Here is a 22,859-nt window from a genome sequence, read left to right on the forward strand (position 1 = left end):
TTCAAGCATTCCACCTCCTCATTCATGTTAGTAAATCAATTTTGTATTGATTAGAAAGGGGGAAAATAGTAGCAGTTATAAATCCGCACCAATCCTTTAACTACTGAAGTTTGTTCAACTGTTGCATACAGCTATCAATTATATTTGATCTGGCACAATTAGAGTGAGATCCATTAATCTTCTCTTTCTCCTCACATAGGATGAACTGGCAGATATTGGCTCAATATACAAAGTTCAGGTAACTGGCCCACATAGCAAGCTAAAACAGTCATGGCACTTAGATTTACTGCATATGAAGCACACAGGCACAAAGGAAGAAATGTATTTAGCTTTTGACTGCTGGTTCAACCCTAATGAAGACAAATGTGTGGAACTTCCAGCTCTTTATGCAGATCAGGAGCCTTTGCCTGGTAAGCCAAGCCCTTTTTCGTTACTGGGGTCAGGATCTGTCACTGGAATACCAGTATATCTCTTTTGGGCCTAAAATACTGTGTGAAGATTTCCGCAAGAATTTGATATTAAAGAATATGATGGTTTTGCACATGTATTTATCACAAAAGAAAGCTGAGAAAACAGAAATCATTGGTCTCAGGATTATGACAGATGCTATAATTGCTGACACTAAACATAGGAGTTGGCTTCTTTCATGTTAGAGGATGTTCCAGTTTTAGCTCTTGATTATTTATTATCATCTCTTCAAATTAACACTACATCAGCTGAAGGTATGTACCAAATAGAATCTACTCTGTGATATTACCAGAATCTTCATATTCACAAATAAATATATATGACTTAGAAAAATAGTAAATTTTTTAAGAATGAAAGAATTGCAAAGACCCCCCAAAAACAGAGATAGAATTTTTAAAATGTGTTACAATTAGCCAACGAAGAGATATCCAAGGATTTCAATTGCACTAGTATTTTTATTGACGTTGATGAGAAATTTATAGCATAGCAAGTAATCCACAAAAATACATATTAAGTTGTATGTTTCTCTGCTGTTAGTAACACATGTGAATTGTATGATGCCAGAGAGATAATAAAGTGATTTCTCCCAACCCCTCAGGAATATGTGGAGGACGACCAATTGCATAGTGAAAACTTGATCACTAGCTATTTAAGAACAGGCTTTCCATCTATCCAGCTCATTAGAATAAAGAGGATTGATGGGGATAGTAAAGATCATATATTGAAGCTTTTAGTGACAGTTAAGAGGTTTATTGCTAGAGGCTATAGTACAAAGAGTGTTCTGCTTAAACAGAAACTAATAGAAAAAGATGGAAGCAGCCCAGAAAAAGGAATAAAATATTCCATGTGAACTTTTGCACACTATTCTCTAAGGAGATTTTCCTAAGTATTTCATCCCATTTAAAGTTGAAACTTGAACAAATAAAACACTGAAGACCTTTTAAATCTCTGGTTTTGTGGAGGCTTGCACAATTTTAAACAATTAGTAGCCTTATGTTTATTTACTGAAAAAAATCTTAAGATTTTAGGGTTTTGATCTGTCAGAATCAAAACAACATTGCTTCTTGGATGTAATATATGCAGGATGTACAATCATGAATATAGTGAATCTAGATCTTGTTAAAAAGCTTTGTTTCCTGAATTTATTTATGAAAAAATGGGGAAAAATATAAGTATTGGTAATTATTTTCAGAATTCAAAATTGCTAAATATTTAACTACATATAAAAAGTCTGGAAATTCAAACAAAAACATTTTCTAGAATACACCCCTCAAAGCCTTTATTATGCTAAGATCTGAATGGAGATACTGTCAGACAGCATTATCCTGATTTGTAAAGCAATTCAATTTGAGGTATATTAGAAAGTTAAGGTGTTTTTCTTGGAGATTTTCTAGGAAAAAGATGTGTATATACTCTCCTTCAAAAATTATTCCATAGATGGGTAGTACCTACTAACCTAGGAAGTTTCTCACAAACCATTTTGTGGAGTACAGTGATCTACAACTGGAAGTGTTAATTATCAGTTTTATTCTTTGTAGCTCCAATACTAATTCAGTCTAAAATTTCTGTCAGCTTCTTCCTTGTATTCCAGTTTGATTACTAGTGACAAAACAAAAATTCATTTTTATGTGTTTGCTCTCATTATTGCTTTGAAAGAGACATCCATTTATGGAAATGTCTTTGATGAACATCTTGATAGAATAAATTCAAACAAAGACAAAAGAACAATTTTGAAAGATATTGATCCCCAGACAAAGCAAACAACAGGTATATAATTTTATAGAAAACAAAGTAAATGCTAAAAACTAAGCATCCAGATAAAAGTAACCTTTATCAGTAATGTCAATTGCCTGGTTGTAATCAAGACCGTGCTAATATAATTACATCTAAATGAAGTGATTCCATGAGATTTAGCAAGGTAAAAATATATATTCTAATTTATAATCTTCAGGAAAATTGCAATTCCTTTATTAAAAATAGTGACCACTCCAAGTTTTTTCTGCATTTACAAATACATTTGTTCCATGTTTTTTCATCTTTTTCTGAGCTCTAATATATCCTCTGTCCATGTCTCCTGCATATCCCACTTTGTCTGTTTGGGCATGAGGATGATTTTTCATGCTCAGTAAATCCCATCACAGCTATCAACCATCATTGAATCTATTCTTAATAATTAAAAACAAACAAATATAAGAAAAATTTAAATGTAAATCTCTGAAATTGCTTTTTCTTCTATCTGTGGAGATATTTCTTTTTAGAAGTGACTGCCCATCACCAGACTATAAAATTATATTAATAAATCAAGGTCAAATGATTCTATTGCATAATTTCATTAGGTTCTGTGGGATTATCTCAGAGCTGAATTTGTATTTTGGATATTAGCTAGTATCACAGAAGCAAATAATTTTTAAAACTTCTTTTCTTTAGTCTGTCCATCCTAGTGTTTGTGAGCATGTTATTTTAGTCTATCTGTATCATGGGCTAAATTATGTATTGTGCATCTTTTAGGACTTCAGATTAGAAGACTGATTAAATTTTTTTTATGAATTCTGTGATAATTCTGTGCAGGACATTGATGTGTATATTAACACACTGGACAAAGTCATTGCACACAATAACAATTAACATGTTAAAAATTCTTGCTGTTGGACTCCGTATTTCTTGATGATTTCTAGAAAATTTCTTGATGATTTTTAGAATGCCATTATTTGTGACTGCAGTTGAAGGCATGTACCAGGAGTTGTTTGAATAGGAGCTGTTTGAAGCTACAGTGAGAACCTTGCAATATATAGCTGTCAAAGTAACTATTGAAGATCAGTGCTAGCTTCTCTTTACTAAAGGATTTTTAATACCAGTTGTGAACTGGCCTCTTCTGGTTGCTATTAGCATCCTGTGAAACAAATAGCATTTTTTTCTGGAGTCTACAGACATTCTGCTCCTCCTCCCTCCCCCAGTCAAATCTGTTAGCATAAGAACATGGAGAGTTTAAGTGTTTAATATCTGTAGTAAGAAACATCTGTATTAACAAACATATTGATCTTTATTAAAAAATCACCTAACTATATGTTTTTATAGTTAGTAGATAAAGCATAGCATTCCTACTACTTTGTTAATCATAATAGATCATTACTATGTAGTTGTGTACCTTGATGTGTTTGAGCATGGAGAAATAGTTGCTCACTACATGGTACTTAACTCTTCCAGATACAATTCAGTCCAGAAGCTCATATTTATCAAATAATTCCTTTTTCATTAAAGTTACTGGTAATTCTTGTGTTATCTTCCAAATGAAAGTAGTTTAGGGATGCTTCAGCTAATGTAGTCTTTTGACTTACTAGGCTTATTAGCTCAAGCATGGCACCAAACTCACATGAACCAGGCTGGCTCAGACACAGAAGCTGGTGAAGTGACTCATGCTGTTCTGCTTACTTTTACTGATTTAAATTCCTGCTCACTCATGCATCTTTCTACCACACCTTATTGTGTAGGTTAGATGAACCCTGTACTTTTGACTAGATTAATAAGATCAGATATTCAACCGGCATAAAGTGATTTGCTCCACTACCTTGAGCATATTAACTGTGTGGCTGTATCAACTGAGGATCTTGTCCTGAACCTTTAATTTCACAGAAAGGGTGATTTTAACTTTTTGAGACTTCTTATGTGATAAATTAGCAGGGTTAGACATCAAATTTAGTTTTCCACATCTTTTTGCCATAGAACCAAATGAACATTTAAAAAACATCCCTGCTTTACCTTTGATTCTTAGTTGCCTAACATTCATTTAAAAACAAAACTGATTCCATGGGGAATTATGACAATAACCTATGAAATACTCATTCACCATATTGCAAAGCTACAGAGGAGAGCAGTGAGAGAAGGTCTTGAGAGTTCTAACAGGAGGACTTCATTTGGTAGTTCATTTCCTCTCCCACAGCTTTTCTTACTGTTTTCCCCCATTGGAAAAATTACCTACATTGCTTGATTTCTTTACAAAGCTAAAATGACAATGGTGTAAAATGTTTAACTATACCTCGGACATTCAGAAAGGATGTGATTGTATAATTTAAACTGTTCACCCCTGGAAGGCTGTTGAGACTTCTGTGGGCAAATCTTACTGAATTATCACAATAAATGATATTTGAATACATACTATGTAGTAAATTCAACAACAACAAAAAAAGGCAAATTCAAAGCAACACCTTCTGTCCTATCTTTAATTCATGTTTTTTTTCCCCTTTTTAATGAGTATTAGGCGATCACTTTCAGTTTTGTACTGTGTTGGCTTACATGTGAAACAGAGCTTTTATGAATAGGATTGGGAAGCAACAAAGAATGACAAGGTTGAATAGAACACCTTATTTTAGTAGATTTTTGTTGTTGGGGTATGTTGCTCATCTGATAGTCAGAATGGTCCCAAACTCACCCTAAAAACTTTTACCCTATTTCCCAGCACCTCTTTTGTGTTATGTCTTCCTTCATAGGGGTTACATTGCATATATTTCACTTATATAGTTAGTGGAAGTCCTTTCTCTGATTCAAAACCTTTGAAAATTAATGAGAAATATTTGCTGTGACTACACTGAGCTTTAAATTATGCATCAATAGATTCAGCAGATTCAGCTGAAAATACTGACTCAGCAAAAATATTAGATATGTTTCTCATTTTCAGTGTGTATGTTGTTTGAATACTACTTGTGTGATTAAAGCTAAGCTTGTGGTTAAGTATGTTAATGATTCTGGAAAAAAGCAGTAAAGATGATTGTGAGCACTGTGGTTTCTAATCTACCATACATGAGTGATTAGATCTGTGGACCAAACTTCCAATTTTATTCACACAAGTAGCCTTTTGACTTCAGTGAATCTGCTTATATGACCAAGGTATACAGGCAAGCAACACTCTAGATGAATAACACAGGATCTTACTTTAATATCCTAACTCCTGTAAAAGCTAAAATGCCATTGACTAAGTGCCAAAGAGTCACCTGGACAGCTCGTGTACTTTCAATATCTGGATCTCCAGAAAAAGCAAGTCTGTGTAGCTACACTGACTTTAATTTTAACATGTTGTCTTTCACCTGACAGTGCATATTTAACTGCCTTGAAGAAAGGAATGGGATACATTAGGGCCCAAGTCCAGCAAAACTCTTGATTTACTTCTTATCATCAAACATGAGCGATGCTGTCAATTACAAGCACTTTCTCAGCTCTTGGTTTAAATGATTAAAAAAAAATTATCCCAGGGAAGTCCCTGAAGTAAAGTAAATAGTGCTGCAGTGAAATAAAGTTACTTTTCAGAAAAGAGATTTTCTCAAATGTCATCCCCATGTAGTAAAAGATGAAGAGAAACAAAGACATTTCAGAAGTTTATTGCAATGAGCACACCTTTATTAGTGGACTGATACAGCCCTTATTATTTAATGAATCCTTTTAGACATTAATTTTTCAATCAGTATGCAAACCCACCCTTTAGAACCCTTGTTCCAGTTATGTGACCTTTTTATTTTAGACATACAAAGAAATAGCTATATAAGATGCCACAATATTTAAATTCAGGCCTTTTGATTATAACACTCAATATGAATAGCACCAACTTGTGAAAAGAACTGTAAGAAAAGCTTAAAAATAAATATCCTCAGAACACTTTTTTTTTTTCCCCTCCCTGTTTTCCTATCACCTACGCATGAAAATAAATGACAGCCTTAGCTTCTGGGTTCTAACAATCATTCTCAAAGCTATCAGAAATTTCTCATAATTATATCTCTTTAAAGGATGTACAGTTTGGTTAAATTGGGCCATTTCTATCTTGGAATAAATTTGACTCAAGAAGCAAACTGTACTGAAAATATCAGATGTTTCCAGGATGTATACTTAGATATTTGTGTATCCTGTGGTGTATTTTAGACTGAAATATGTATTTCTGACTTGAATAATTTGTCTTCCAGTGCTCTCTGGTTTGTATTGTTGATTGTGAGACTGAAAGCGGTTCTTAGTTTCTCCTTGGTTTCATGTCTGTCTAAAGCACTGTTTCCCTTCTTTGCACACACATATTTCCTGGGAAAGCAGATGTCATACAGCCAGCCAGGTCCCAGGTAGGGACAAGCAGCAGAGTGAGGCTGGAAGACTTTCTCCAGCACGTAACTGTCACATAGTCTAGATGTTGTCTATGTCTGCTTTACTGCGCCAGTGATGAAGGCTGTGGGAGTTGGGGCTGAATAGTTTGGAGTAGTCAAAGATAGCTCATAACTTGTAAAATGATGGATTTTAAGGGTGCTCAGTCCTTAAAAAAAAAATCAGTCTTGAAATTTGTGACAAAAAAGTTCAAGAGATAATATAAACATTCTCAAATACATTCTTGGTACCTGTGCATTGCTTATTACTCACATCCTAGTTGTGACTTTGCATTTTACAGTGGATAAAAATGTTTTCCTCCTCCTGAAAAATATTAGAAAGGTGTGTTTTACAAACCTGTGTTGCTGCAAGATAGTAGTTTTTTACCTTAGGCCAAAGTAATAATGCTTGTGGTTTGAAGCAGAGGAACATTCAGACCATCTAAAGTCAGGCTCCTAACTTTTACTGTCTATCCCTAGACTATATGGGAATCCATCATATGTGTTTTCTACAGCACCTGCCTTTCCCCACTGACTACATAAGGATCATATTCCTAATATAGCCACCAAAATTAGATTCTTAAAGTGACACCACCAGCATTATACAAACAAGCACAGATTTATTACTGTAATCTGAGTAAGAGCAGCTTTACAACACTAGGAGGAAAAAAAACCAACCCCAAAAAACCCACTTCTTATTTTTTCCTGGGCTGCTGCTTCTTAAAATGATGCAAATGAATATTGAGATTGTGACCTCCTTCTGTTTAAGTGTTTCCTTGTTCCTTGTTTTCATGATAAACTCAGGGGCTAAAATAGGTCATTTTAAAAATGAACATAGGAGTTTTCCATTAAGTTTCTTCAGAATTAATGCAATCTGGTCTCATCTGCATCACTCCCCTATGTATTGTGTCAGAAGAGGGAAGGAAGTAGAAGCTCCATATAGTGGTCACAGGTGTCTCTTCTAATCTCTATATTATGATCACAGCTGAGAAAATCAGGAATGCTTTCCCTTAAACTCAGATTTCACTTAGCTGATCTGTATTTGTGGGTTATTACATAGTACGTGAGCGGTTCTTTGGAGACTGATATGGAATGTGAGGTTTTTCTATTTGTATAGAAATCTGATGTTGAAAGAATTTTTAATTCATTATTTCTGTTTCACAATAACATGTTTTAACTCAAGAACATTGTAATAGTATTACTGTCTGACTAGTGAGAAGGCTTGATGTGTTCATTCAATGGGAGATAATTACATGAGTTTAAAGCTTAAGACAATCAGGTTCCAGCATTCTTCTAAGCCACTTTATAAGTGTAAGGTCCCATTTCATTTCAAGGAGAAAATAGGACAAAGAGGGAAGGAAGAAACAAAGAAATATGAGTATTCTTAGAAAGCAGAATTTGGACTTTCCAAAGAGCATGTAAACATGATGTATTTCTTAGAAAGGGATTCCCTACCTTAGGGGGAAGGGGGCAGTACATAGGAGATCCTGTGCCCCAAGCAGCAGCCAGTAGTGCTGAATTTCTGGGAGTGGTGTCAGAGCAGAACAAGTCTGTATTCAGAGGATTACCAAACAGTGAGTTATGCAGCAGGAATGTGTTTTGGTTGTGTATCTCACCAGGACTGAAGAGACCTGTACGCCTTGTTCTGTGGCACAGTATGCGATGAACATGCATTTGCAGTGGTTTCTGCCAGGGATTGGTACATAATGCAGGTGTGGGCAAGAAGACAAGGAGCATTTTCAAATGCTGACTTTTTGTCTTTGTATATGTATTTTTTTCTGAAGTTGTGGAATATGCAGTCCATTTGCACACAGGAGACTTGAAGAAAGCTGATGCCACTGGTGAGGCTTATCTTTGTATACAAGGAGAAAAGAGTGACTCGGGGAAACGATGGCTTAACTCGAGAAACAGTCTGATCACTTTTGCTAGAGGGCAGGTAAAACAATGTGGGAAAATGTAACTGTATCTGTGAGTGTCTTTTTGTTAAAATTTGTGTTTACATAAAACCTTTCATGGACAGAGTATCAAAAATTCTAATGTTTTATATTCCATATAGACATAATTTTCTCTTGTAACTAAGAGGTGATTGTCTCCATAGATAATGTTGCTTTTAAGCATCATCAGCATTGTACAACAGTGAAACAGTTAATGAAGTAATTTTGATTTGGACTAAATATATGCTAAAAATTCTATTTTAATATTCTAGACTTTTAAGGCCAGGAAGGTATGAGTGCTTTGTTAAAATATGCCTGATTGATAGAACTGATAACATTTCTGTAGGGTATCTTGCCTTTGTACCTACTTTAGACCGTGACCTTTTCTTGTTAACTTTCCTGAACACCAATGTCAGTGTTCTAAGCAGAGTTTTATTTTTTCATGTTTTCAGTTCTTCCCACTTACTACTTTTGAACATGGTAAACATATTCTTGCTTTTTGAGGCTTCTTCTTTTCCTAGAAGAGTAATTCCTGGAGTAGTTATTGGCATAAGAACAAAGTAACTAAAACAAATTTTAGATCAAAAGGAAGTATCTATTTCAGATCAAAAGGAAATGTCTAGCTGATACTTTACTAGACCCTACTGTTTGCTCTGAGTTTAGGTTTGGAAGATTTTTTTATTTTTGTTTTAAGGGAATCAGGAAATCATTGCAAAGTACATAGGAATCTTCTTTTGGGGAGGGCGGGAGAGAGTATGTAATTGTTGCCAGCCAACCCAGATTAGTTTGTTTTCTGATGTAGAAAGAAATCTGCTTGCAATATGCTTCATTTATGCTTTAAATGTGCCTCTGTTTATTTTATCTGCTCTTCTTTTCACTTCTAAAGATTCTAGAAGACACAATGGTTTTTGTATGAAAACCAAACTAAATCTTTGTTAGTCATTATGTCCTCTGTATTCCTATATTTTCTTTCTCCATTGTGGAAGAGATTATGTGTGCCCAATGTCTTGTTCATCAAGAATTGATCAAACTGCTAGCTCAGACTTCTCAAAATAAGTCTGAAAATAATAATGACAGGATAATAGGGCTCATCTGGCTTTAAGGAGTAATGTAGGAAATTTTATAGATTAATCTTTTTGGTGATATAGATAATAGTTATATACAATATATCTTAAAGATAATACCTTAGAGAAATCTGAACAGCAGGACTGCTTGCTACAATGGATAAGGTATCAGTACAGACTGAAAGAGGGACTGATTCCTCTTTCTTTCAAAAAAACTGAACTGTGCTGAGGTTTTTTTTTTATTCTTTATTTTGTAAGAATGCATGTTAAATTTTCTTTAAGAATAAGACTTGTAGAGAAAAATATGTGAACAATACAATTCTGTGTATACTCACTTCTGAATATTTATTTCTGTGAATACTCACTCCAGTGGAAATATAACTCATCTGCAAATTCACAAGGATTTTTTCTGTATAATCCAGATTCTGTGTCAGTTTTTGAATGGGCCTGTTCACGAGGCTAAATCCTTTGTCTGAAACTCTAAAGGGCTTTTCTATATCCTGGGCTATAGCACCCTAATCTTCTTATAGAAAAGATTTTGAGTAACAACTGTTTGGGTATTCATTCTCTCACAGTTTTCTTTACTTCAGCTTGCCCTCACATGCCTACTTCTCTGTTATTAGTCTTAGCTCTTTTTTTCTAGATGACTCTTGTGATCAATATGGTTCTCAAAGGTAGCATGGATTTTTGTATGTCATTGTACTTGACAGCAACTATGGGAACAATACAACATTTTTATTGTTTGTTTTCAAACCCCCAAATTGGTCCCCAACTTTTGTCTTCAAATTGCATTTTCAAGCCAACCTTTCCAACACAACTGCTTCTGTCTACAACAGGATATCTCATGAAGTCACAAGAAATAAAACAGTCTTACTTGTGAATATTTTACTCTGCAGCTGGTTTCCCAAAAGAGTAGATAGATCCATTCATGAATAGTAAGTTTCCAAACCTCATTTCTTCAGGTCCAGTTCAAAAAAGCCAACAAATACACACTTTAAGGAATACGTGTCCCCAGTGTCAGTGTGCATACTTATGTGAGCTTTCCCCATTGATTATGAAGGAAGATGACTGCACAAAGAAGATGACAAATATGTATATGGAAGAAAGTGAATATACTATGAAAATTTACAGTAGGGAGAAAGGGAAGATTACATGAGGTATATTCATCATGCAAGTCTGTTGCATGTGGAAAATTTGACCTGTTATAGAGATGGCTTCAATGAAAAATCCTTATCCCAATAGCACAGTGATTGAAACCTTCCCAGACACTATTCACTTCATTCCCATTTACCTGCCTAATTCCCGCTAACTTAACTGTGAATTTTAGTGAAAATGAAATTGCTCCAGATTTTCAGAATTATTAGACACCTACTGTTTATCAGTTTCATTGGGAGTTAGGTTCTGGATGAAAGTAACTTTCAATACAAGTTATTGATCTGATTTGGTTATTTCAGTTCATGAAGGTACTAGAAATGAGCACTTTATTGCTAGTGTGTGTATCTGATGTTCCCAAAATTACTTCCTATTAAATACAGCAGCATTTTGAAATTCATAATTCATAATATTAACTGGATCAGAAAATACCAGTTATAGCATATAATATTTAATTATAAACTCAAAGACAATGGAATGGCATAAATGAGATAAATTTGCTTCCATTGAGATATAAATGACCACATACACAGGCTAAACTGCTAAATATTCAAAAGCAGTTACATATTAAGTTTAACCAAAATATAATTTTGATTATTTTCATATTGCAGGTAGATGTTTTCAAAATCAAAGCAGTACACCTTGGCAAGTTGAACCAAGTTCTTGTTGGATTTAAGAGTATAAAAAAAGGTCAGCAATTTTCTCAGTTAATGTATGGTAGTAATAATGTAGATTACCAGATTTAGCAGACCCTAGAACTTCAGAAATGTCTTAAATTTAAGATTAAATTCCCAAGTGTTTTTTAAAAGTTCTAGAAAATTTGAAATTGCTCTCCATTTTCTGCTGTTCATTATTTCTGTTGGACTATACACATCAAATATCCTGCTTGGTTTTACTAAAATGTGCAAAAGATTCCTAGGAAATGTTGTGACGATGTAAAATGGTAAAATTGTATGTGAAACTTTGCTCCATAAAAATTGCTATGTATTTATGAGTACAGTCAACAAAGCTTTTCTTTTTCAGGAAGCAATATGACATCATGCTTTTGCAATTTTTTGACCTTTTTTTTCTTCCTCTGCATTTTAAAAATGATGGACATTTTCATTATAAAAGAGAAATTTTTTTTCAGGACTAAATACCTCTAAGTAAAGATAAGAACAGAAAATCAGTTCATCATATGGGGAAGTGGAACATGGAAGAAAGGCTGTTCTGGCCTCATAGCTTTTTTTTCTTCTAACCCATAAGAAATATCTTCTTTTTTAAAGGGTTTTACATATGTGAGGTTGAGTGGCAGATTAAAAAGGCTGCACTTCCTGAAGCATTTTTTCTTGTCCTCCTTCCAACTCTACAGCAGCTGTTGGAGTTAAAGAAAATTGCTTACTTCTTAAAAATAAATAGCAACAGCAAGGAGCATCATGAATTGATATTTCCTTCAATACTTTGGCTACAATTTTGACCCATAGATTTTTAGAGGCAACAGAACAGAGTTTCTACAGATATCCTACTTTTGCAGATAATTTTAATAATGGTGATGTTTGTTCCAGAACATGATCAGCTGAGTCTCTTGTTCTTTTATCTTTATCAAAAAACAAGACTATAAGATGACTCTTTAGGTTAAACTCAGACTCAGGAAAACTGATTTGGAGACTATTTCCCATGTATTTCCTAGATGTTATCATTACAATGAATGATGAAACTTTCATTGACTTCACCCAGACTTGGAGTTATAACGAAGTTTACCAAGACTCAGAAATCTGAGCCTTCAAACACTTTGTTTCCAGAGAGTCAACACAATGGTCTCAATCAAGAGAAAACCTTCAGCTGAAGTTTGTGCCTTATTAGATAGCATAGAACCTCACCAGAAAGAAAGTTGTGTGTTGAGAGGATTTTCTGATGGCTAATGTGGTAGAAATCCTGATCCTTTTTCTTTTAGGACATTGATTATATAATTTCCTATGGGGAACTGCTCATGTCTAGAGATGTCATACAGAAGCCTTTCCATCCCTTGGGACACTAATAGATCACTAAAGCAAATCTATCCCTATGTTTATTTTCACGGGGAGATCTGTAAAAACTTAAGACTTCTTCACTGTTTTAAATATTTTGGAGCATAGGGAAACAGACAGAAACACATATACACACCGCCAATATATTTTCAGAAGTCTTATTTCCTTAAGAAGTCCAGCAAAAGAAAATATTTTATTGATTTTCTAAAGATAGAAACTTGACAACATACACAGAACATTTTGTTGCTTAAAAGGTATAAATTAATAATGCCCTGTTTATTTTCGATCAGATGAGTGGTTCTTGGAAAAAATTGTTATAAAGGAAGTCCTCTACCCTTTTTCTGCACATGTTTTTGTTCACAATGACTGGATCAATAAACATTCCAAGAAAGATTTTGTAGAAGTGGCAATTCCGCTCAAAGGTAATACCAGCAGAGATGTCCTTCATTTGCTTGAATTACTACTGCATGGCAGAGCAGAACAGAACCTGTACAAGGCTACTTCATAATGTAGACAGAACTGAGCATTTGAGCATTAGTATCCTAATGGTGAAAGGCATGGACCTGGACCAAGGTGAATCATGCCTTCTGTAAACAAGGAGGAAGAAATTATGCCTGAGATGGAGAAGGTGGAAATGGCAGTATTGAAAGAGTCTCCTCTGGCAGCACATATCCTGTCTTTGGAACAATACAATGAAGCTAGACATGGCCCCTGCACAAGTGTGACATGGATTCATTAAGCAGTTGGCCTGGTTTTCTACAGCTCTACAGAGCTAAAATGAATAATGAGGGTTTTGTGGCTTTGTTGCCTGACTCGCCTGTGCTAGATCCAACACTACCAGGCAATATAATCTTGTATCTTTTATCTTATACTGCCTTATAATTTAGATACGGGCTCTGAATATATGTTTGCTTTCATTGCAGAAAAATCTGTGACATCTCTTCTCACAAAAAATTTTGATACTAAAAGCAGAGGGCGATGGCAAACATGGGTGCACTGTACACAAGTACCAGAAGATGTTCCTGATATTCAAGTTGTTGTATTTGGAAGAAGAGGGAAGTCCCCTGCACAGAAAGTTCAGAATCTGAATGATAATCCATTTTTGGTCGGTTTCTTTTTTACTTCACACAAATCTTACCAAATAGTTTCAGTAAACTAAGAGTTGTAGCCAATGTACATGAAGTTGTGCAGAATGATATTTTTGTTTGTCAGAGCTAATGTTTATACCTCCATATCTTATATGAACAGCACTTTGAGAACTTCTCACATATGGGCTAATACATATCATTTAGGAAGGCTCTCGAGCAAATGCCAACTTTGACATGAAAAGCCACATTAACTTTGAATTAAGTCTAGTAGACCTTAACAGTAAGACGATAAATAATGAAGCTATCCCATGCTTCCTTTACATTCTACTTCTCAAACCTCAACTAATCTGTTTTCACTACTTAGAACTCGTGTCTCTCTACAGTGAGCCTGGGCCTTGGCAAATATCAATTCTGTAGTTTGCACATGAAGTTAATGGCAGCTTCTGGACAGGTGTGTGAACCTGGGTCACCCCTTTCAAAAGGTTTTAATTCTTAAACATGGAAAAAAAAAAGTCATTACCCATCTTTTGCAAAAACGCAATATAAACATCACTTAACTGCTGCAAGATGAAAAGCCACAAACAGCAGTATATGATATGACTCAAGGAAACCAGCCATCCTTTCTTTTGAGCACTAGAATAACTGAGAACAGAACCAATATCCAGGGCTAAAAGTTATCTTCAGTTCCAAATTTCAGTTCAAGTTTGAGAACAAAGATGTGGTGGATAGGAGGTAAATAAGAAAGTGAAAAGAATAGTAATATGAATTCCTCTTGTAAATATAGAATCAGTCATGCATTTCCTTGCTTTTCATATGTTGGCCTACACTCTTCAGCCAATTCTTCCAGTTAAAAATAAACAAATTATGATACAAATGTGAGTCCAAATTGTAATCTGAATGGGACTACTTCACCCCAACATTAATGTCCTTGACTAGCATTTTTACCTATTTTAATTTTCTTTTTTACCCAGGCTTAAAGTATGTAATCCAAATTGTTATATACAACATATGGTTAATTTTTTTTTTCTTTATTTTTTCTAACAGTTGACTGTTGGTGATATTGGAGATGTAACAAAAGTTTCCTTTGTGTTATCTGGTCCATGCTTGGGAAGAGGAATTAAACTTCATAAGGTATTCCAAATACACTACATATAAACTTGTAATATTCTTCATAATACCAGCATGTTGAGAGACAGATTGTTAGCTTCGCTTTACACCACACTAGCAAGGCCACACATCTTTTGGCTCAGTTATCTGCTATCTATAGATGACTGCCTACAGCTTCCAGATCTCTCTGTGTGCAGATCTACCTTGTTTGCGCCTGCTGAAGTGTATATAGCTATATGTATTCACTGATGTGCAGATCCATTTCACATAGCTCATCATGACTTGGAGGGCAGTGTTTTCTGCTTATGTTAGGAAACATTAATCCCTGCATAGAAATAGCGACAGTCTCCTGACACAGAGCAACCTACTTGTGGAAACCAATTAAGCTGATACTTTAGTATTTATTCATTACAACATGGTCATCAGTGGGCCTTAAACATCTGATTGTAGTTTAATATGTACTTAAGATCCCTCATAAAAAGGGATGGAGAAATGACTCAATGCTGTCAGTCTTACAATTCCAGCAGATTTTAAATGTATACCTTTCCCCAGGGCGGGTAGGAAAATTGAACAGAAAGGTGTTGGGCCTGATAATACTTGGGCTTCGGGGAAACACTTAAACTTGAAGGTTAATGCAAAGACAAATTGTGCCAATGAGCTCTGCCTGTAGGCAAGGGCCCAAAAAGCATTGTGGACATAACACTGAATTATTCTGAAGTTAGTAGAAGAATGTTTTTCTGAACTGGGCCACACCACACATTATCCCTACTATGGATTTAAAAGATCAAAGGGTGATTCCCTAAATGAATAAACAGTCCAGAAACTGTTACCCAGTACAGATGGGAAATGCTAGACATAGCTGCATTCCAGGCTAAAATTCAAACGGGTTTAGGGAACTCAAACGAACATTAAGTCTGAGTGTATGAAATCCTCTGAACATAGAGGAGGAGTTTATCTTGTTCATATTTTCTCCCCAAATATCTTCTTTGTCAGCTAATTTTGCAGTCTCACTTTGGGCTACAAGAATGGAAAGATTAGGTAAACAAAACTAATCTCTCATCTTAAATATGCATCTCCAGGACATTTGATAAAGCATTCCAAAAATATGTTGACACTACCCTCACTATACCCATTGTCTGATTATGTAATATAAGATGTCAGCCTCCAGAACTGGCAGCTCAAAACATGGCAGAAAGTTTGTAAATGTGTAATAGATTGCTTTCCGCTTTCTTTCCAAAGACAACCCTCTGCAAATGGCTAAGTGATTTTTGTTCATATTTTTAAATACTTCAGAAGTTATTTAATAATTTGTTTATTAGTAGCTATAAATTGTTACAATCAACAAGAGGTCAATAGGTTACTATAGACCTATGTAGTCTTTTCTACTGGTGCACTTACAACCCACAACATTACATACACTGCTTGTGCCAGTAATATGCTTATAACAGCTATTACGCATTTATTAGTCTGTTTATAAATTATTTATACATGGAAACATAATCTAAAATGTAACAAGTTGGTTTCACTTTAATAGGACTCTTACAGTGCAGTAAAAAATAGAGATGCTGTATAGAAGTGAAAAGACTACAGGAGGCAGTCAGTATGTGTAAACTCACTATGAATCAGTGGTCAAACCCAGCCCCAACTGAAATTAATTCCCTCCCTTGCTTTCCCCTTCATGAAAGAAGCAATAGCCAAAGTTTCCGAAATTTCACAAAAACAGAAATTACAGATGAAACTGCAAAGGCTAAGAAGGAGATAAAATCCCTACATTCCATTTGCTACTCTCTGTTTATTCTGGTGTTTATAGCAGCTTCAGAGTACCAGAGTTTTTTCTGTTGATCTCCTAAAGTTTTATGTACACTTCTGTAGAAAATGATATAACCCTAGCTAAAATTTATGTCTTTTCTGTAACTTTTGAATATTTATGTACTATAGAATGAGTAGCTTTTTCTTGCTCAAAAATAGTTTCTAGTCCTTTCCAAAATAAAATACAAAATCGGTTTTACTTTTGTATAGAATATAGAAACACTATATGATTTAGAGGTAGTGTTCACACTTACATGTATTCTTAAAACTAACAAGAATTTGTCAGGTACATTTTATTTTAAGGCCAAAGTCTGCATATATTTGCACATATAATTTTTATGAGTCCAGTTTCTGCAGGTTGTCTGCCTGCATATGCAGGTAACCCTTAGTCCAATTTTAATAAAGATACTTATTGATAGTTAATTGATAGTTAGGGATGTTTACACTGGTAGAAGTTAGGGAGGATATTTTTGTATGAGAATTTAGACATGTAGTGTGAGAAGTTAGACATGTAGTGTAGTGTCAGTTATTGCAAGTGCAAAAAATGGGTAAACAACTGACTGCAATTTTAGTGGAATTTAATACTGTCTAAAGAAAAACATTGTTTATTCGAGTAATTAATGGTTTAATTCTGGAAATGGTTGTGGGCAATTGTTTACTTTCATCTGGAAGCCTTGTGCCTGATCTTGTGAAGCACTGGGCACAAAAAAATGAGCAGTAACGGAAAATGTTCAGTAATCACATTTCTAGGAACTCAAGGACAAGATAGTATGACAAAATTTTTAAGAGTGGAACTGTCAAATTCCTAATAACCTCAATTATATAATTCAATTATGTAAATATGGATGTATTTCAAAGCTTGCACTTGATGTCTATGTAAGGAATACTGTAGTCAGGATTTCCAAACAGTGGTATGTGTATCCTGTACAATGAGCCACAAACTTTTGTTGCTGCTGCTGGTGTAAGTATCACTAATAAGTCACCACAGTAATTTTGGGAATCCTTGCCTAAGAATTTCAATTACTTCACATCTTGATGAAGTCAAGTTTTTGTTTCATTTTGGTTTGTTTTTAATGTCTTGGTTATAATATTTCTATACAAAGAGATTCTAAAGTCTGAAGAAACCATTTCTGCAAACTTGTAGTCATTAGCTATGTATCAAGTTCAGTCCTGCATATAATTACCAGAAACATTTCTGCATATGCTTGATAGTTTGTCATTCTGTATTTTATAACCTGACCTAGGATAAAGTTCATGATATGAGTTGCCCTCCTGTGAATCTGATCTCCACTGTCTCAGTAGCTAGGATAGTGGAGTCCCAAGGCTGGGCTTCCTCAGTTGGTTTGGAGTAAGTTTGCAAATTTTGAATCTGATTTGTTCAGTCCCCATTGAGTATTTAAAGACAGATAGAATGAAGATGGACCTAAACTTACACCTTCTATTGGAATTCATTTTTCAGATAACTTATTTCTACAGGGAGCCCCAAAGGCTGCTGGACACCTAATTTCTGCCAAGTTTGAAAATCCTAGCTGAGATATAGCGAGTCACATGTAAACAAATAAAAAGCAGCAAAACATCTAGTTTTGCAAAATGGGCATATGCTATTAAGATTGATGTGACTGTATTCATTCATTTGACATTCTGAAATGCAAGTATATACAGGTCAATTTAATCTGTATCCTTCATTGGTTCTCTACAAATGGGTCGTATGCCTGTGTTGGTATGCAATGAAGAACACACCTACAAACATCAGGCTACAGAATCAGCGGTTTGCAGCAACTCCTGGAGCTCTTATGCGGTATCATGTAGCTTTTATAAAGTGTGTGTAGGCATTAACAATAGGAAGAAATGTCAGTTCCTGTTGTGATGGAAATAAGAAATGGAATAATTCAGATAAATGAATTTCTTCTTCTGATTCTGCCTGCAGCTTCAGCTAAAAGACCTGGACACTAAACAAGAGCTGGGCTTTCACACTGAAGCCCGGTGTCTCTTTGGAGAAGATGGATCTGAGACTGTGACAGAGCTAGCAACTGTCAGGCCAGACAAGCCACCACTCAGGGGTATGCTGCTGAACTAATAAATAAATACATGAGCAAATGCATACACACACACACAAAATTGTGAACTGCCCAATGGGATGACGACAATGAGAAAGATTGCAAAACATTTTGTATAGGTCTTAAGAAACCACTCAAAATTATTTTTAAAGATTCATTCAATATACCTGTGTAAAACGTAGGGTCTTTAATAACGTGTATTGTTAAAGCATTTTTTCAGTTTTAAAACAACTGACATGTATTGTTTTCACTAGACTAACTACAGTTTGAAAGTCAGAAAAATGCGCAAAGCCCAATCAGTATGTTTCTGTTGAAATTTTCAAAAACCAACTGATTTACCCTCGGTGAGGGACTAAATCACAGATTAAAAAAAGGGATGTGCAAAATCATAATGGCATGAATCATGAAAAGAAAAACCAATATTTTCTGAGGTTTTCTTCAAGCCTGATTTCTGCCCCATAAGCTCAGTTTCATTTCATCATTGTATATAAAATATAACATCTTCCTTTGTTCTGATTACATTTTATAAAATATTTAGAAAAGATTTCTCATTCATTATAGTTTATGAACAGAAGTCTTAATTAAAATATTTAAAACTTTGTGCATTTAATATCTAACTGAAGGACAGACTGCAAATGGAAACATATCTTAACAGTCTATTATAATATTTAATTCTTCACACAACTTACAGAACCCTTAAAAAAATCCTCTGTCATGTTGCCTCGAGGAATATGTACTATATAACTCATCAGTCAAAAGGGATGACAAGCCACCCTTTGTGATGAAGAATAATAACAATGCATATCTGTATAAATAGCTCAGCCATTTCTCCTGAACCTATTAATTGATATTGGCCATAATTATCAAAATGCTAGGCTAAACCAGAATTCAGCTGATCCAGAACAAAAAAGTGGATTTCATCTGTGGTTTTTCTTTGGTAAAATATTAGAGTTGATAAATCCTAACTCAATTTAAGACCTTTAATTTTTACAAGAATTCAAGGCTTTTTGCAAAGCCTGATAAAGTCAGTGTGATTCTTTCAGTTGATTTCAGTGACCACTGGATAAGACTCTAGAACTACAACATTTTCTTCTGTAATGTAAGCATTGTTGGTAAAAATTGTTGCATTGATTTGTAAAGGACATATTGTGAGGTAGTTAGCAATCTATATGAAGCTCAGACAGAATATAAGGTCAATTACAATAACTTCATTCCTTGGTCTTGAAATTAATCTTTTACCTAAAATAAATTGGTTTATAATATTTAGTAATTACATTGTTAAATAGTCTGATTTGGTAATGTCTTGTGTCACTGATTTTTCATGACAGAAGTCCTTTACTTGATCACTGTTCATACGGGAGTATTGCCTGCATCAGGGACTGATGCAGATGTATTTATCACAGTATTTGGAGAGCAAGGAGATTCCTGCAAAAGGAGACTGAGACACTCACATTTTGAAAGAGGACAGGTTAGTGCTGAGTAATTTTCTTTAGATGTTTGCTTAATGTGTTTTATTGTATTGCTTCTATAGAATTGCAACCAGGTAAAGCTGCTTGTAAACACACTGTGACTACTCAAGATAAATCCTAGGAAAGATTTTCTGGTCAAGCTTTGCTGATTACCATATGTGGTGGCTTGACCTTGGCTAAATGCCAGGTACCCACCAAGTCGCTCTATCACTTCCCCCCCTTTCCCTTTTTTCCTCAACAGGGCAAAGAGGGGAAAGAAAATAAGATAGGAAAAAAAACCCAAACAACCCTTAAAACAAAAAAGGTAAAAAAAAAAGCAGTTTTAATATAAGCAAAGCGAAGCAAATGTCCGCGCGCAGAAGCAAAAAAAAAGAAAACAGATTTATCCTCTACTTCCCATGAACAGGTGATGTCGGGCCTTCTCAGGAAGCAGGGCTCCGATACACGTAGTGGTTGCCTCGGAGGACCAAGGGTGACCCCACCCCCTTCCTCCTTTCTCCCAGCTTTATATTGAGCAGACGTCATGTGGTATGGAATATCCCTTTGGTCAGTTCGGGTCAGCTGTCCTGGTTGTGTCCCCTCCCAAGATCTTGCCCACCCCGTCCCACTGAGGGGGGGGAAAATGTCGGAAAGGGCCTTGGTGCTGTGTAAGCACTGCTCAGCAATAGCCACAACACCAGTGTGCTATCAACACCCTGCCAGCTCCCAACATAAAACACAGCACCATGAGGGCTGCTACAGGGGAAAACCAATTCCAGCTCAGCCAGACCCAGTACACCATATTAATGATTATATCTACACAACATGTTCACACATACCCTGGACTCAGCCCAAATATGACTAGGTAGGATTTAAAGAGACCTTTCAATTGATCCTGTACAATAAAGCAGGATCCTCTATACTTATATCATGCCATTTCTTAAGATCTCTCATGGCTGAGATGCCATAACTTTACTAGGCAACCTGTTCCACTGCTTTCCTAGCCTTGCCCTTAAACAGTTCTTCCCTCATTTGCTTTATAATGTCAAAACATTTTCTTGAGTCTGGAAACATGAAAACCAGCCATGTCATCCTTGTGTTCGATAGTCATTGATAATTTTTCTTCCATGAATCTGTGTAAACTCTTTTTAAACATGTAATGGGCATCCACAATCTCCTGTGGTAGTATGGACTGCACTTGATCTGCAACCTGTGTAAAGCTTCCACATACTAGTTTCGTCTGATTTCCCTTCTTTTTTTCTCTTTGCTAGATTCATGACTATTTACTTCGTACCTAGTGAAATTACTGTGCATTGGAAGATATTTAATAATTTGCCCATAGTCTTCCCACCCAAAATATTTAGGCATGTTTTCCTTTTTTTATAGTCTCTCGCACCCTTTTTTTTTTCTTCTTTTTTTTAAAGATGTCATTGTTTGGAGAATATTGCTGCCTTAGCCCAAACTGTGTTGTAAAAATGCAGGAAGGGGTTTGTGATGTTGATTGCCTGGATGATATTATTAAAAATACAGGTTAATTCCTGGCATTTTTGAGGGCAAATGTTTATAGGCAATTACAAGAGTTAATAAAAGACATAAAGGTACGTAGTCTGTGACATAACCTGGAAAAGAGGTCTAAAAATGAAAATAACTTACATAGCACTTTCAAGCTAGATGTTAATACAGAGTCAGTGACAGAGCTGCTAGTGTTAAAGAAATCAGAAGCACTATGTTGAACAGTAAAGAAGAGTTCTGAGTTTCTTCCCAAGCAGATCCTTTGTTTTAGGTGAGCTATTTTTGTACTGTGGACAATGAAAGTTTTCTTCAGCTTAGATATTTTGTGTATTCATGTTCTTCATTGTGGAATAGGTTCTTGGGAAAGGGTTGAGCACTGAGATGGCAAAATGTTTCAATGATACTAAGTTATTTAAGGTAAAGCATATTAAAGTTGGTGACAGAGATTGCAGAAGGACCACATGCAGAGTGACTGGGTAATAAAATGGCAGATGAAATTCATTGTAGCTAAATGAAAAGCAGTGGCTGTGAGGGGAAAAACCCCTTATATTTGTGTGCAAAATTATGGGCTCTGAAATAGGAAAGTGACCTTAGCATTAGAATAGTCCTGTAATGATGTCAGCCCAGTTCTCAGTAGAGGCAAAACAAAAGAAAAACAGAGCAGATCAAATATTTAGGAATTATTAGAAAAAAGGAAGAAAATCAGTCACCCCAACCTAGAAAATACAGTCATGCCTCCAGATAAGTTCTCTGGTGTGGATGCATAATAGAGCCGTGTTTTGTTCTGATGCACTTGTCTTTAAAAGTGCAAGAAGAATGTCAAGTGATATGAAAAATCTTCCATACAAGAAACAACTAAGCAAACAAGTACTGTTTGGCCTGGAAACAGGATGATGAGAAGAAGGGAGAGGGAGATAAGAATTATAAAATGGCATAGAGAAAATGAGTAATTCTATTTTCTCATGAAATACAAGGGCTCAAGAGCATTAAATGAAACCTGCAGGTGGCAGATTCAAAACAATGGAGGTGGCTTTTTACACAGTGCATAGTTAATACATTTTACTTTCTGGCACAAGATATTGCAGATGGTAAAATGCATGTTGG

General features: G+C 35.2%; 1 protein-coding gene across 1 annotated transcript in view; it reads left to right on the forward strand.

The window, feature by feature from the left end:
• RP1 (RP1 axonemal microtubule associated) overlaps nucleotides 1–22,859 on the forward strand; it is a 179,564-nt gene that overhangs the window by 114,640 nt on the left and 42,065 nt on the right. The window contains exons 36-43 of the mRNA XM_074881345.1: nucleotides 200–410; nucleotides 8,363–8,514; nucleotides 11,340–11,418; nucleotides 13,025–13,156; nucleotides 13,658–13,839; nucleotides 14,867–14,953; nucleotides 18,666–18,798; nucleotides 20,124–20,263. Of these exons, the coding sequence (XP_074737446.1) occupies nucleotides 200–410; nucleotides 8,363–8,514; nucleotides 11,340–11,418; nucleotides 13,025–13,156; nucleotides 13,658–13,839; nucleotides 14,867–14,953; nucleotides 18,666–18,798; nucleotides 20,124–20,263 (1,116 nt within the window). The remainder of the gene's footprint in view (nucleotides 1–199; nucleotides 411–8,362; nucleotides 8,515–11,339; nucleotides 11,419–13,024; nucleotides 13,157–13,657; nucleotides 13,840–14,866; nucleotides 14,954–18,665; nucleotides 18,799–20,123; nucleotides 20,264–22,859) is intronic.

Source organism: Strix uralensis, chromosome 1 (assembly GCF_047716275.1).
Source record: "Strix uralensis isolate ZFMK-TIS-50842 chromosome 1, bStrUra1, whole genome shotgun sequence".
NCBI classification, from domain to species: domain Eukaryota; kingdom Metazoa; phylum Chordata; class Aves; order Strigiformes; family Strigidae; genus Strix; species Strix uralensis.